A 13,713-nucleotide genomic window follows, 5' to 3' on the forward strand; every position below is an offset into this window, starting at 1 on the left:
AACAATCCTTGTGATCTATCACAGAATATTTCTATTCCTATTACATAATATGCCTCTCTCATATCTTTCATTTCAAAGTTGTTAGAGAGAAATTTCTTAGTCTCACTTAATAGACTAAGATCATTAGTTGCAAGCAAGATATCATCAACATATAGAATCAAAAATATAAACTTGCTCCCACTGACCTTTAGATATATACACCGATCAACAGTGTTTTCCTTAAATCCAAAGGATATAATAGTATCATTGAACTTGAGATACCATTGTCGGGAAGCTTGTTTAAGTCCATATATTGATTTCTTTAGTTTATACACCATGTGTTCCTTTCCTTTTTTCAGTGAACCCCACCGGTTGATCCATATAGACATCCTCTTCTAAATCTCCATTCAGAAAAGCAGTTTTAACATCCATTTGATGCAACTCAAGATCATAATGAGCTACTAATGCCATGATAATTCGGAAAGAATCTTTCTTAGAAACAGGTGAAAATGTTTCTTTATAGTCAATGCCATCTTTCTGAGTAAAACCTTTGGCAACAAGTCGGGTCTTGTACCGTTCGATATTACCATGAGAGTCACGTTTAGTCTTAAAGACCCATTTACACCCAACTCTCTTGCATCCTTCTGGTAATTCCACAAGATCCCATACATCATTTTGTACCATCGATTTAAGCTCATCTTTCATAGCATTTAACCACTTATCAGAATTATCACCATTAATGGCTTCTGAAAATGAAACTGGATCATTATCAATACTTAAGTCATTTTCTGACTCTTGTAAGTAAACCGTATAATCATTCGAAATAGCAGACTTTCTTTCTCTTTGAGATCTTCTTAATACTATTTCTTGTGATTGTTCTACTACTGGTTCATTGTTAATCATGGGAGTATTAATGTGTTGTTCTTCTTGATTGTTGTGTGTTTCTACAACATGAGGAACAACAACTCTTGAAGAAGAGGTACCAATTACAGGAACTTGTACTTTAATTTCTGTAATTTCAACCTTTCGTGAATCTACACTCCCACTAGTTTCACCATTTTCAATGAACCGAGCATTTCCAGTTTCAACAATTCTTATACTATGGTTAGAACAATAAAATATATACCCTTTTGATTTTTCTGGATAACCAATGAAATATCCACTGATTGTTCTTGCATCCAGTTTCTTTTCTTGCGGATTATAAATTCTTATTTCTGCCTGACAACCCCAAACATGGAGGTGTCTCAAACTGGGTTTCCTATTTGTCCATAACTCAAAAGGAGTCTTTTGAACAGCTTTACTGGGAACCCTGTTTAACAAATACATGGCAGTCTTTAATGAATACATCCACAATGATATAGGTAAACATGAATTACTTAACATACTCCTAACCATATCCATTAAGGTTCGATTACGCCTTTCTGATACACCATTTTGTTGTGGTGTACCTGGCATTGTGTATTGAGCACAAATACCACGTTTCTCAAGAAATTTAGCAAATGGACCAGGGTGTTGTCCACTTTCATCATATCTTCCATAATACTCACCACCTCTATCAGACGTGACAATTTTCACCTTTTTGTCTAATTGTCTTTCTACTTCATTTACGTAAACTTCCAAGACATTTACTGCTTGAGATTTCTCATGCAGTAGGTAGACATATCCATAACGCGAAAAATCATCAATGAAGGTGATGAAGTATTTCTCTTTATTGAAGCTATTCACATCAAACGGACCACATATATCAGTGTGTATAATTTCAAGAAGCTGTGTACTTCATGTGGCTCCTTTCTTTGTGTGTTTTGTTTGTTTGCCTTTAATACAATCCACACATACATTTAGATCAGTAAAATCTAAATCCGGAAGGATTTCATTCTTTACTAATCTTTGCATCCTTTCTTTGGAAATATGTCCCAAACGTTTATGCCACAAATAAGCAGATCGTTCATCCACTAAACTGCGTTTAGTGCTAACATTGTGATGCAAGGTCATAAGAGTTTCAGCATATAAATTATCCAAATTCAATTTATATAAACCATCATAAAGTGTACCAGATCCAATCATACAGGCACGCTTAAACAAACTGAAACAACCATTCCCAAATTTAAAAGAGTATCCAGCAACATCAAGCTTAGACAAAGAAATCAAATTTCTAGTGATACTAGGTACATAAAAAGTATCCATCAGGTCTAAGTGATATCCAATGTCAAGAATTAATCGATAAGTCCCAACAGCTTCCATTGGAACTTTCACTCTATTTCCCATGAAGACGAACTTCTCAATTGGGTTTATGGTTCGGATTGTAAGGAATCCTTGCATCACATTAGAAACATGAGTCGTACATCCAGAATCAATCCACCAAGTATTATGGGAAACTTCAGTTAAGTTTGATTCAAAACATACGTAAGCATTATGCTTACCTTTCTTTTCGAACCAAGCTTTACGCTTTAAGCAGTCTTTCTGAAAAATGTCCAGACTTCATGCAGAAATGACATTTATCATTTTTCTTCTGGATTTTGGTTGAGGACTCGTCAATCTTTAATGGTCCTTTACCCTTTACATGTTTCTTAAATTTCTTTTCAGCTCCTTGATTCTTTAGATAATGAATAGAGTGGCTTCTTAAGTTCTTAAGTCTGGTCTCTTCTTGAACTAACATACTGTGCAATTCATGCACATTCCATTTTTCTTTTAAGGTGTTATAGTTCATCTGAAATGGACCATACTTAGATGGTAGCGAGTTCAAAATGAACTACACGAGAAAAGTTTCATCTACTTTCATTCCTAGAGACTTAAGTCTTGCTGCAATATTTGTCATATCGATCACATGTTCATGCATAGTATGTGAACCGTCAAACTTCATGGTGGTCAACGTACTCATCAATGTCCCAGCAAGGGACTTGTCAGCAGTTTGGGAGCGCTCTTCCACTAATTTCATAAATTCTTTTGCATTTTCAGTTTTCGGAATAGCAGATTTGATGTTACTTGCAATGCTTATTCTCATAAAAATTAGACTAAGTCTGTTTGATCTTTCCCAAGCTTTGTAATGAGCTTTCTCTTCAATGCTACTAATATCAGTGGTAGCAGTCGGTTTCTCGACTTGAAGAGCCAAGTCAAGATCCAATACACCTAAGTGAAATTGGACTTGTTCACTCCAATCAGGGAAATTCAATCCATTAAAGACCGGAACAGACGTAGCGAGCGAGTGTAAAGATACCAGAACGGGGACTGTAATTAATACATGCTAATCATTAGTGCTTTGAGTCATAAATACAGATCCAGACTTTAATCATCATTCTATGTATATTAGTGTTCTCCTTTGGGAGATCCATTAATACACAAATATAAGCATAATGATGCTAATAATTTTAAATCTTTATTGATAATTAAAATACGCATCAACTAGAATCATCTAATACCTTTGGGTATATAAATAAATCTAGCGAGCATACAAAATTATCTACAATTATACTCATTAATTATAAGAGCAAATAATCATCTTTGGATGATACAAAATATCTTATAATAATGAATTTTCCATTAACCCATAAATTAATTATTCATAATTTAGCATCCATATAATGGGTAATTGAAATAAAATCATTAATAATTTGAAATTAAAATAACTTTAAAATTTTGGTCACTTTGGTGACTAACAAAATTTACCATAATTAATTTCAAATAATAATGATAATAATAACCTTAATTTGTTATTCACCATACATAACATCCTTGTTAAATTTAATTTAACAATATACATTTATTCACATAAAATTTATTAGGTGTCATAATTAAAATTGAAAAAACCTAATTCCAATTTAAGTGGGTAAAATTTTTCATAATGGAGAACATACATAAACTTTAATTCTCCTTCATTTGCACAAATAATTTATTATATAGTATGCTACACGTTGGAAACTTTCATCTTGCAAAGTTTGCATTATTTTCCATATAAAACAAGGAAAGTAGCCTTTCATGTGACCATGTTTGGTAGACAATACATATTCCATTCTAATATTTTATTATAATGCACATAATCATAGAATGTGGCACACGTTGGTTTTCATTTATGTGATGCTTGGACCATTATCATTCATATAAAATAAGCAAGGAAGGTTGCTTTTCTTTATTCACATGCAGACAAAGTTTCTCTCTTTCTTACAATTGTTAAACTTTAATAATTAACATTTGGGCATCACTTCTACCATTTGCATTCCCATTCCCGTAAGCTTTATCATCCAACAACTATTCATCATCTTCTACCCCAAAACACTATTCATCATCCTCTTCCCAAAACACTATTCATCTAAACCAAGTTTCATGGTATTTGGAAGACAGCGGCGGAAGACTTCTAATTTCAATCAGGTTTGTTTATTTCAATTAGTTTAAGATGTAAAATTCCTATAGTTCATCATTTCTTAGGAAAAGCCCATGAATCAAATTTCTTCATTCCAGGAGAATCATAAATCTAGTAACCTAGTGCTCTGATACCACATGTAAGTTTTATTAGTTTCTCTACTATCATTAGTTCTAGGATCTTAAGAATTTATGATTCTCACTAGATCAAACATAATTAGGATAAGAAATTTTACTAACCTTGATCCATGCTAATTGATTCTTGATTTCCTTGCTCTAGATCTTCAACTCCTTACCCAATCTATCCCTTGATGCAACCTTAATTCTCTCAAGACTTTCTTGATGGTTTTCTAATAGAAGAGAGAGTTTCTTGCTTTCATGAAAATTGTGTGTGTAAGGTCTCGAAAATTTAAACCACCTCCACCTGTCAAATCACGTCATTAATGCTCTAAAATCCTGTCCAGAAATTTTATTAAGAAACGCACCCATACCCTCTCGTTCTGAACACCAATTAATGCACCCTCGCCACACGTGCAGTGCCATTAAAACGCACTCACACTCATTCTGCATGCAGCTGCCAAGTGTCACTTTGGAACATTCGAAAACGTTAGTGGAATCCAAGTGGCAGCAGGCGAATGGACGTTCGTCCTACGTGGGAAGAGAAATTGCTTTTCTGGAAAACACTCTCCCACTTCTCTGCATGCTTCATCTTCTCTGAACCTTTGCTTTCCAAATTCTCTGCCTTCTCTCTAGAACCTCCATCTTCTCTCTACCATAACTTACCTTCTTCTTCTCCGATCCAATTTTAGAGACCGTAGAAGCAATCCAGACGTCATAAGCTTTCCATCAAACCGAACAAGTTCAAGTTTTGAATTCTGGTAAGTTCGTCCCTTAGCTGTTCATTATTAGGGTTCATGCAAAACCAAATCTGGTTATATGCATTCTCTTTATCTGAATCAAGTTTGATTCTGGAAATTGTTTTAGTTTGCAAGAAGTTGAGTGGTCTGAGGATAGAAGTGATAGTTGGGTGAATTCGGGATTTCGCGTTAGGACGTTCGTTCACTACTGATCCAGGTAAGGGAAGCTTATTAAGTTTAACTCATGTGTATGTGTTGTACTGTATGAAGTATGTGAAATTATGAAGTATGAAATCTGTATGATTAATCTTTGATGTATGATCTGGATGATGAGATGATATGTGAAATGTATGAAATGTGCTATGATATGCGTAGTTAAATGCATGAAGGTTTATACTGAAAAATGAGTTACTGTAATTGAGACTGGAAATATGAAATGCTAAGAAAATGAACGTTCGTTATCGAACGGTCTTTGACCGTTCGGTATTTTGCACTTTACTTGAAAACAGAATTCTTTCATTTGGAAAGAATACTGAGCTAGGACGAACGCCCTCTTATATTGGTCTTACGTTTGAGCGTTCGGCCAAACGTAGGTGCACTGAGAGTTATGCGAGAAAGTGAGAAGCTTAGAAAAATACCATCTTATATACTTAGTCATTCCTAAATAATTCCCTTCACTATGAATATCTTATACATTTTCCCTTTTTATTAATATTCCGCCTCAGCGATGGGTCTCGACCCAGAGCGTTCGTTATGGGTAGTGCTCGGTCTTATACCGAACGCTCGTCCTTACCCTTGAATTCCCAACGTATGAAAATAGCGTTCGTCCAAACAGTAAATAAATATTCATTACCGCGTTCGGTCATTGACTGGCGGTTAATATCTTTTATAAATTCGCATCCGTTATCAATATCAAAAGGTCTTGCGATGTCTTTACTCATTTGGATTCGATCTAAAGTCTTTTAATTTAAATTATTCTAAGTATCAGCTGAATCGCTCTAGAGTCAGTCCATTTAATTGATTCAAGCGGTCAAAACGTTCGTCCTTGGAAAGACGTTCGTTTTCCTTCTTTCAGAAACGAGTGTCTCTCGGTATCATATTAACGTTCGTCCTCATTATGAAGGGGGCTGAACGCTCGTCTTTTTATGAAAGTGGAACTAAGAATGAAAATGTGATTTAGAGGGAATTATATAATGTGCGAACCGTATATGAGATGAAATTATGATTTTGGAATTTGAACGAGCGTTCCAAGGAGGGACGTCTCTATGATTTGAATATGAGAAGTTGTGTAGTATGACCATGGTAAATCTGCTGATGGCAGTTCATCCTGATGTTCCGTGAGTGCTCGTTCTCAAGTAGAGGGGAGTAGGTCATGTGTGGGAACGGCAGGAGGTCCTAGTCCTAATGAGTACTTTGGACTGATAGGGCTAACCTCGGGTGGCAGCTGTTGAATGTTTACAGTTATCACATCACCCGGGTGCACGAACGCCTGTAGATACATGGATTCATACAGTCCGGACGGTCTGTCTTATGAGAGTTAGAACTGAGTATATGTGTTGTGATATTTTTATAAATGTTAAAATGCTATGTGTATGAATTACTTGTGAATTAAATTCAATAAGCTTACCCTGTGTTATTTCCTTGTGTTGTCGTTCGTCCATGAACGTTCGTCTTGTCTATGCAATGATCATCCGTGTGGATGTGAGCAGACGGAGAGGCGTTGCTTGAAGAAGCGCTGGAAGAAGAAAATTTGGAGGACGCCAATCTGGTCGAAGTAGAGGTTAAAGCCGAGCCCTAGAGCGCTCGTTAGTTGTAGCTTTTATTTCCTGCTAGCTTTTGGACGTTCGGTTAAAGTTTGTAAAATCGTTCGTCTTTAAACTTTGAAATACTGCTGTATGGTATTTTATCTCTGTATGTAAGCACGTTCGGTTTTGGAATTTCGTGATTAGTGTAAGACTGCAATGTTTTAACTGTTAATTGTAATTAATTCTAAATTATGGTAATTACTATATTTTGGGATGTTACAGTGTGCATCAGGGACAGAACCCTTCAACCATTCTTATACAACTTCCATCAAGTTGTAATTGCCATTAAGTCCCTCAAATATATTAAATCACATTTTAACCCTTATTTATTTTCACATGAGTCACTTAATTGTTAGGTAATTTTAACACAAACCTCATATTCTTTTAGGGCTTCTCTTCCATTTCGCCTTTTCCTTTGTTTTCACCGATTAAAATCCATTTTCCACCTTTTCCATCGATTAAACACCATTCTACCGATTGATTCTTCGCTTAGCGCCATTCTCACCGTTCAATCTCCATTTCACACCGATTAATCGGTTCATTTTATGTTTTCCCCCTTTTCTAGGGTTCCAACGGTCCATCATTTATCCTTCCCCTCAGGTTTCAACCGCCGTCGTTGAACCCTACAACAGCGTCCTCTCCACCCACTCCCTCTTGGAGCATACCGACGTGGTTGTCCTGTTGGACAATGAAGCCATCTACGACATCTGTAGGAGATCCCTCGACATCGAGAGACCCACTTACACCAACCTGAACCGCCTCATCTCTCAGATAATTTCTTCCTTGACCACCTCCCTCAGGTTCGATGGCGCCATCAATGTCGACATCACTGAGTTCCAGACCAACCTTGTGCCTTACTATCGCATCCATTTCATGCCCTCGTCCTATGCTCCGGTTATTTCTGCTGTCAAGGCCTACCATGAGCAATTGTCCGTGCCCGAGATCACCAATGTCGTGTTTGAGCCTGCCAGCATGATGGCCAAGTGTGATCCCAGACACGGGAAGTACATGGCTTGCTGCTTGATGTACCGTGGTGATGTTGTTCCCAAGGATGTCAATGCTGTAATTGCTACCATCAAGACTAAGAGGACTGTGCAGTTTGTTGATTGGTATAATTTCTTTCAATCCGAATTTACTCACAAATGTTCACTGGATACGTTTTTTAAAAACTGAGATTTTATAAGTCAAGTTTTTATTCTTCATCTGAGAAAAATCGTACGTTCATGTTTGCTTTCGCATTACGTTCATGTTTGCTTTCGCATTGAGTGATCTGAAATCATGTTGAGATACTAGTTAACATATTTAATGGTTATGGATAGGCTACATATTTAATGTTTTGTTGTGAAATTTCAGAGAGAACTGCAATGAGAAGATGGAGCAATTACTAAAAACATGTTTCTACAGAGTTTAGAATTTATTCAATAAATTCTAACTATTAGAAAAAAAAAATGTGTTCCAGTGTGTTCTTATATATCTTGTAAAAACTGTTTTTTGATGTATTCTGAAATGTAGGACAACTTCTCCTAGTCTGAATTTGGCATCTGAATCTTCTCTTGTACTCTTTTTCAATCAATATATATATATATATGCTACTACTGCTGAGTGTTGAGATTACACTTATTCAAATATTCAACACTTCTTAATTGAATTTTTTCATCCCTTCCTCTTTTTGAAAGATAAGAAGTCATGCACAAAAGTATTTCATGAAAGTTCAGAAGAATGGAACAAGTGAACATGTACCTCTCCCTCGACCCAAAAGAAAAGCTGCTCATCCATACCCACAAAAGGCTTCTAAAAATGGTTAGTGTGACCAACTTCATTCCAAGTATATGTGACCTTAGGTCTTGTTTGAATAAACTTTCATCAAAAACTTATAGAAGAAAAAAATATAAAAAATAAATGAATTAAGTTTCATCCATAAATTAAAATTAACTTTTGGGAGAAGTTGAATGAGGTAGTTTTTAAGGACGTAAGTTGATTTTAACTATGAAAGAAGTTTGATTTATTTTGTATTTTTATTTTCGTCTATTGTGAGTGCTTGATGGGAAATATATCCAAACAGGGTCATAATCAATGCATGAATAAGTATTTTATTGTCTTCATTTTATCAGCTCTCACTACATCCAAAGTTACAAGGCCTTTGCAATCTTCATATGCTTTATCGGAATCATCATTCATTTACAGGCCAAACTCGTCATCTGTGCTTAGAACTGCAGTTAGCAGTGTGCCATTGCCATCTTGGAGTTATAATCTTACGCCACAAGTTGGTATTCTTCCTAAAGTGATAAAAGGTGTTCTTTAGCCTGAACTATACTTTTTAAAATATTAATTTATGTCTGTACATATCTTTTTTATTCATTTTTCTACATTGCTTTCGGACAAAAAGTGTTAAAGTTGTGTTGCTGTGAAGAAGCTTACTAGTTGGGTATGTTTTGTTGAACTCACAAAAGTTGCCATGAGTTGAATGTTCTATACATTGTTAGAATTTAATTTTTGACGATTTTTAACTTACATTTTGTAAGGTTCTTGTTTTATAAAATTGCATATTGTGAATAAAATATTGGTGTTCTCTTTTTTAAATTTGACAAAGTAGGTAACTTTTACTTTTTGTTGATAAAGAAAAATTCATTTGAAGATGAGAAACAGTAAATGATGGTTACCAACACTCCCTCCTGACTCGTATAAAAATACAAATAATTAATTTATTAAAGACCAATTAAAGTAGTGAAGCTAGTTAGTTATAATTACTAATGAAGTATATTTATTTTTTATTCCGAAATCCATAGAATTCAATGATTTAAATGCAACTGCATGTTTATATTTATATATAGTTAGTTATATATAGAATTTAAAGTATATTTTTTTTTCTTCTATGTATCAACTTATGTTGACGCTTCTAATTTTTTAGCTCTTTTTCAACATTTGGTAGCTTGGTGCTTGAGCAAAATCTAAAAGGACATGTTAAGCGGTGTCCATTGTTGAAACAGACTCAGTCCTTATTTGTCTAACCTTTCTATCAAAAGGGTATCATTGTTGGCTCTGATGGAGAGGAGGAAACATCCGGGGTTGATGATTAAAGTTTGCCAACAAAACCAGTTTCTTCCTAAATGAAGAGGAATGCTCTTCATGGAATGAGTGTGCCTGAATTTTGCAAGTTGATTGAAAAGATTGAATTTCTTCATGAGTCTTTGTGTAAAAATATTCAGGACTCAATTCAAATGTTAGAGGTCTGCAGCCTATGGATTAAAAGAGGAGTTGAAGATAGGTAGCTATTAGTGAATTCTCTGAATTTATTTAATGTCAAATTTTGATTACCTTATGAGTTGTAAAATAATATTCTCGGGGACTCCTATTTATGAGTTGTTCTGAACATGAGTTGTAAAATAATTTTTTGTTACATGCAGTAAATGTGGTTGGTGCCGTGGAATTGAATTTAGCATAATTTAATTTACAATTATATTTTCATTTGTATTGTTGAATGCTGCTTGGGAATAAAATATTAATTCTAATATTTTTATAACGTGGGATGTTACTAGCAACTTTACAGCATGATGATATTTGAAAAAAAAAAACTTCTTCTACTGCCTCGGTTGACCAGCAACCGAGGCCAAAAGTCTCGTGAAAAAGAAAAGTGAAATAAGAAACACCTTCTACTACCTCGGTTGAATTTGAATCGATGCAAAAGCATACACTTTTATGCTTCGGTTCAAAACCGAGGCAAAAAGTGGTAGACTTTTTGCCTCGCCTGTATATACCTCGGTTGCAGAACCGATGCAAATAGGTAAAATTAACCGCTGTCATTTCTTTTTACTGCACTAGTGAACCGATGATGAATCTATCTTGGAAAAGCAGTGGAATTAGCCTATTTCATTATAATCGTTTTTAAGTTTCTTATTTGTGCTTTAAACATTCTCCAAACATCATTTTTATTCTTGAACATTGCATTGCATTCATAAGATTCAAATATTAAAAGGCAATTCCATATTCGTTGGGAGACGACTCAGGGTTACTTTAACCCTATCTACTTTCTTGAATACTACTTGGCAATACTGAAGTTGCCTTGAAAAGTAGTATTAATTTGATAGCTTCAACGACAGCCTATGAATGTAATTGACAACATGGCTACTAATGACATTGAGATTCACAGTGAAAGAAGAGCTCCATCACAATCTAAGGGAGTTCTACAGTTACAGTCTTATGTTCTTGCTCAAAATAAGATTATAACTTAACAACTAGAAGTCTTGACAAAGAAGCTTTCTCAGCCACCAAAGGTGTGCCACAATGTCTTACAGGTTCAACAAAAACTTTGTTAACTATGTGGTGGTGATCATATTAATGGTCAATGTGTTGTGCCTGAGAATCTCAATGAAGAAGTTAATAACATGGGCAACCAGTTTCATCCCAACAATTACAATCAAGAGTGGAAATCTCATCCTAGCATGGGACAAAGTCAGTTTAGGCAAACTGGTGGACAACTCAATAGACCACCACAGTAGCAACAACAACAGTGGCAACAACAAACCTCTCTAGCTGACAAAATCACAAAGCTTGAGGAGACTCTCCAACAGTTCATGCAGGCAACTCTTTCCACCCAGAAAAACACTGAAGTTGCTATAAGGAATCTAGAGATGCAGGTTGGTCAAATAGCCAAGAAGTTGGAAGAGATACCTATCAACAGTTTTAGGGCTAATACTAAAGTTAATCCCAAGGAAGAATGAAAGGTTATTGTGAGCGTAGAAAATGAGAGCGAGAAAGAGAAAGAGAAAGAGAGAGAAGAAAAAGAAGAGAGAAAAGAAAAAGAAAAAGTTGAAAAAGAAGAGAGAAAAGAAAAAGAAAAGAGTGAGAGAAAAAAGGAAAAAATTGAGAAAAATCTTCATCACCCTAAAGAGTGTTCAAGAAAAGAAAAAGAGATACAATTAGGGTGTTTTGAAGAAATTTTCAGAAAATTAGGGATTAAAATTCCTATGACTGAGGCATTGCAACAGATTCCTGAATATGTGATAAAAAAAAATTTTAATCCCCGAAAACAGAGTCAAAACTTGTTAAGACCTCGGCAACTGTACCGAATCGTATCAAGTAATGATAAATGGTAAGACCAAGTATCGTTTCTCAACACACTCACGACACTAAACAATTATGTGATTACTCAACTAATTAAGACTCTAAAGAACAAATTTTGGGGTTTTCGAATGCGAATGCAATAAAATAAACATGAATGCAATAAAATTAACATGAATGGATGAAGATGATGATATTGTTGTTGGGTTTAGATTTCACCTAATTTACTCTCATGAATATATGAATTCATTTACTTCATTATTGTTAATGTCACTTTCTAATTTACCTTAAACCCGATGTCTCGGTGAAGAAAGCTTACTCCTAATTACTAGTTCACAATGTCTTGTCTCCCTAGCAATTAATCATGCATTACATTCGCATAGAAGCTTAAAGGCAACCGATCCTCCTATTCCTATGTCTAGGTAATATTGCTTCCGGGAGAATTTCCCCAGTTATAGATTTCCCCGTATGTGTCCATATCGACAAAATCAAAGATAAGGTAATTGAATGAGTTAAACAAAGCATTCATAAAGTGAAGAGGAAAAACCCTAACAATTAATGAAGTAAAGCATATATAATCAAGAACCAATTCAATACATGAGAGTTTAAGAGGTTACCTCTTTCCCAACAACAAATAAGGTTTAGCTCTCCATTATCACGGAGAAACTAGATAAACAATGGAATGAAAGAATGAAAGAGATAGAAAAACCCTAGAAAGAGAAGAGGAGACTCCCGCATCCCCAAATATGCCCCTAAGGGGTGAAAAGTGTGTTTCTGTGCTCAAGCCATCCAAAGATACATTCCCTAGGACGTGCAAGTCCTTAAATAGAACATAAAAATAACAAAAAACAGGTCCAAGCCCATATAAATAACAGAAAACAGGTACAAGCCCACGTCGTCAGCGCTCAACGACACTTTTGGTGCTCAGTGGTAAGTGCGGCACTGGCGCTCAATGGAATTTTGCGCTCAGCGCAACTTTTTCTGCACTCTGGTTGACTAGTTGACTTTTCTGCACTCTGGTTGACTTTTTTGCATTCTGGTTGACTTTTCTGCATTCCAATAGCCTACAAAATCAAGGGAATCTAGTAGAAAACCATTAAATTCACCTTTAACTCTCTTATTCACAAAACTAAAGCAAAAACATGAGTTCAAGCAAGCTTCTAAGTAAAACATAATGTTTTTAATATCAAAATTAAGTATAAAAATAACGGTTTTTCAATCGTTATCACAACCCTAAACTTGAAACTTTGCTTGTCTCAAGCAAAATGTATATTGGCTTAAAAGAAATGATGCCCAAGCTTCGTGCATCTAGCGATCAAGCACCCCAAAAAGGGTGCCCGGGCGGTGAACGGCACTTTTCTGCGCTCAAGCCTCCAAAAAGGGCGCCCAAGCTTCGAGCATCCCTCTCTTCTGGTGTTTTTTAAGGCCTTTCTGAGCTCCATCTCGTTAGCACTTTATCCCTGCTTTCCATATTATCTCATTTTCTACCAAAACAAGGAGAATTAGTCATAAAATCATTAAATTCAACCTTAACTCTCTTATTCACACATCCTAACAGAAAAACATGATTCCAAGCAAGTTTCTAAGCAAAAAAGGGTGCATTTAGTATCAAAATTACATCACATATAATGATATTTTCAACCGTTATCAGTCTCATCCTC

The 13,713-nt window shown here is 35.3% G+C and overlaps 2 protein-coding genes across 5 annotated transcripts; both read left to right on the plus strand.

Moving 5' to 3' along the window:
• The first annotated feature begins 5,916 nt into the window (after positions 1-5,916).
• Positions 5,917-8,453, plus strand: LOC108319213 (tubulin alpha-2 chain-like). Its single transcript, XM_017550263.2, has 3 exons — positions 5,917-5,935; positions 7,560-8,103; positions 8,348-8,453. Coding segments are annotated over exons 1-3 (564 nt in total). The 3' UTR covers positions 8,349-8,453.
• A 217-nt stretch (positions 8,454-8,670) lies between these two features.
• Positions 8,671-10,514, plus strand: LOC108319212 (protein REVEILLE 6). Of its 4 annotated transcripts, none has more exons than XR_008249941.1 (3): positions 8,671-8,794; positions 9,179-9,285; positions 9,924-10,514. XR_008249941.1 is itself a non-coding variant. In XM_052879233.1 (3 exons), the coding sequence occupies exons 1-3, from the start codon at positions 8,698-8,700 to the stop codon at positions 9,944-9,946; spliced, it is 321 nt and encodes a 106-aa protein (XP_052735193.1). In that variant the 5' UTR covers positions 8,671-8,697; the 3' UTR covers positions 9,947-10,514. The 4 variants fall into 4 exon arrangements, 3 of the variants coding, with proteins under 3 accessions (XP_052735193.1, XP_052735194.1, XP_017405751.2); XM_052879233.1 differs by having other exon boundaries at positions 9,106-9,285; positions 9,903-10,514; XM_052879234.1 differs by having other exon boundaries at positions 9,106-9,285.
• The last annotated feature ends 3,199 nt before the right edge of the window (positions 10,515-13,713 follow it).

Source organism: Vigna angularis, chromosome 6 (genome assembly GCF_016808095.1).
Source record: "Vigna angularis cultivar LongXiaoDou No.4 chromosome 6, ASM1680809v1, whole genome shotgun sequence".
Taxonomy (NCBI): Eukaryota; Viridiplantae; Streptophyta; class Magnoliopsida; order Fabales; family Fabaceae; genus Vigna; species Vigna angularis.

Bases quoted from the DNA above. Each gene is read 5' to 3' on its own strand.
- LOC108319212 (XM_052879233.1), top strand. From the start codon at position 8,698: ATGAAAGTTCAGAAGAATGGAACAAGTGAACATGTACCTCTCCCTCGA. The intron at 8,795-9,105 runs GTTAGTGTGACC...TCATTTTATCAG, and splicing joins ACAAAAGGCTTCTAAAAATG to CTCTCACTACATCCAAAGTT. The intron at 9,286-9,902 runs GTGTTCTTTAGC...CTAATTTTTTAG, and splicing joins TCTTCCTAAAGTGATAAAAG to CTCTTTTTCAACATTTGGTA.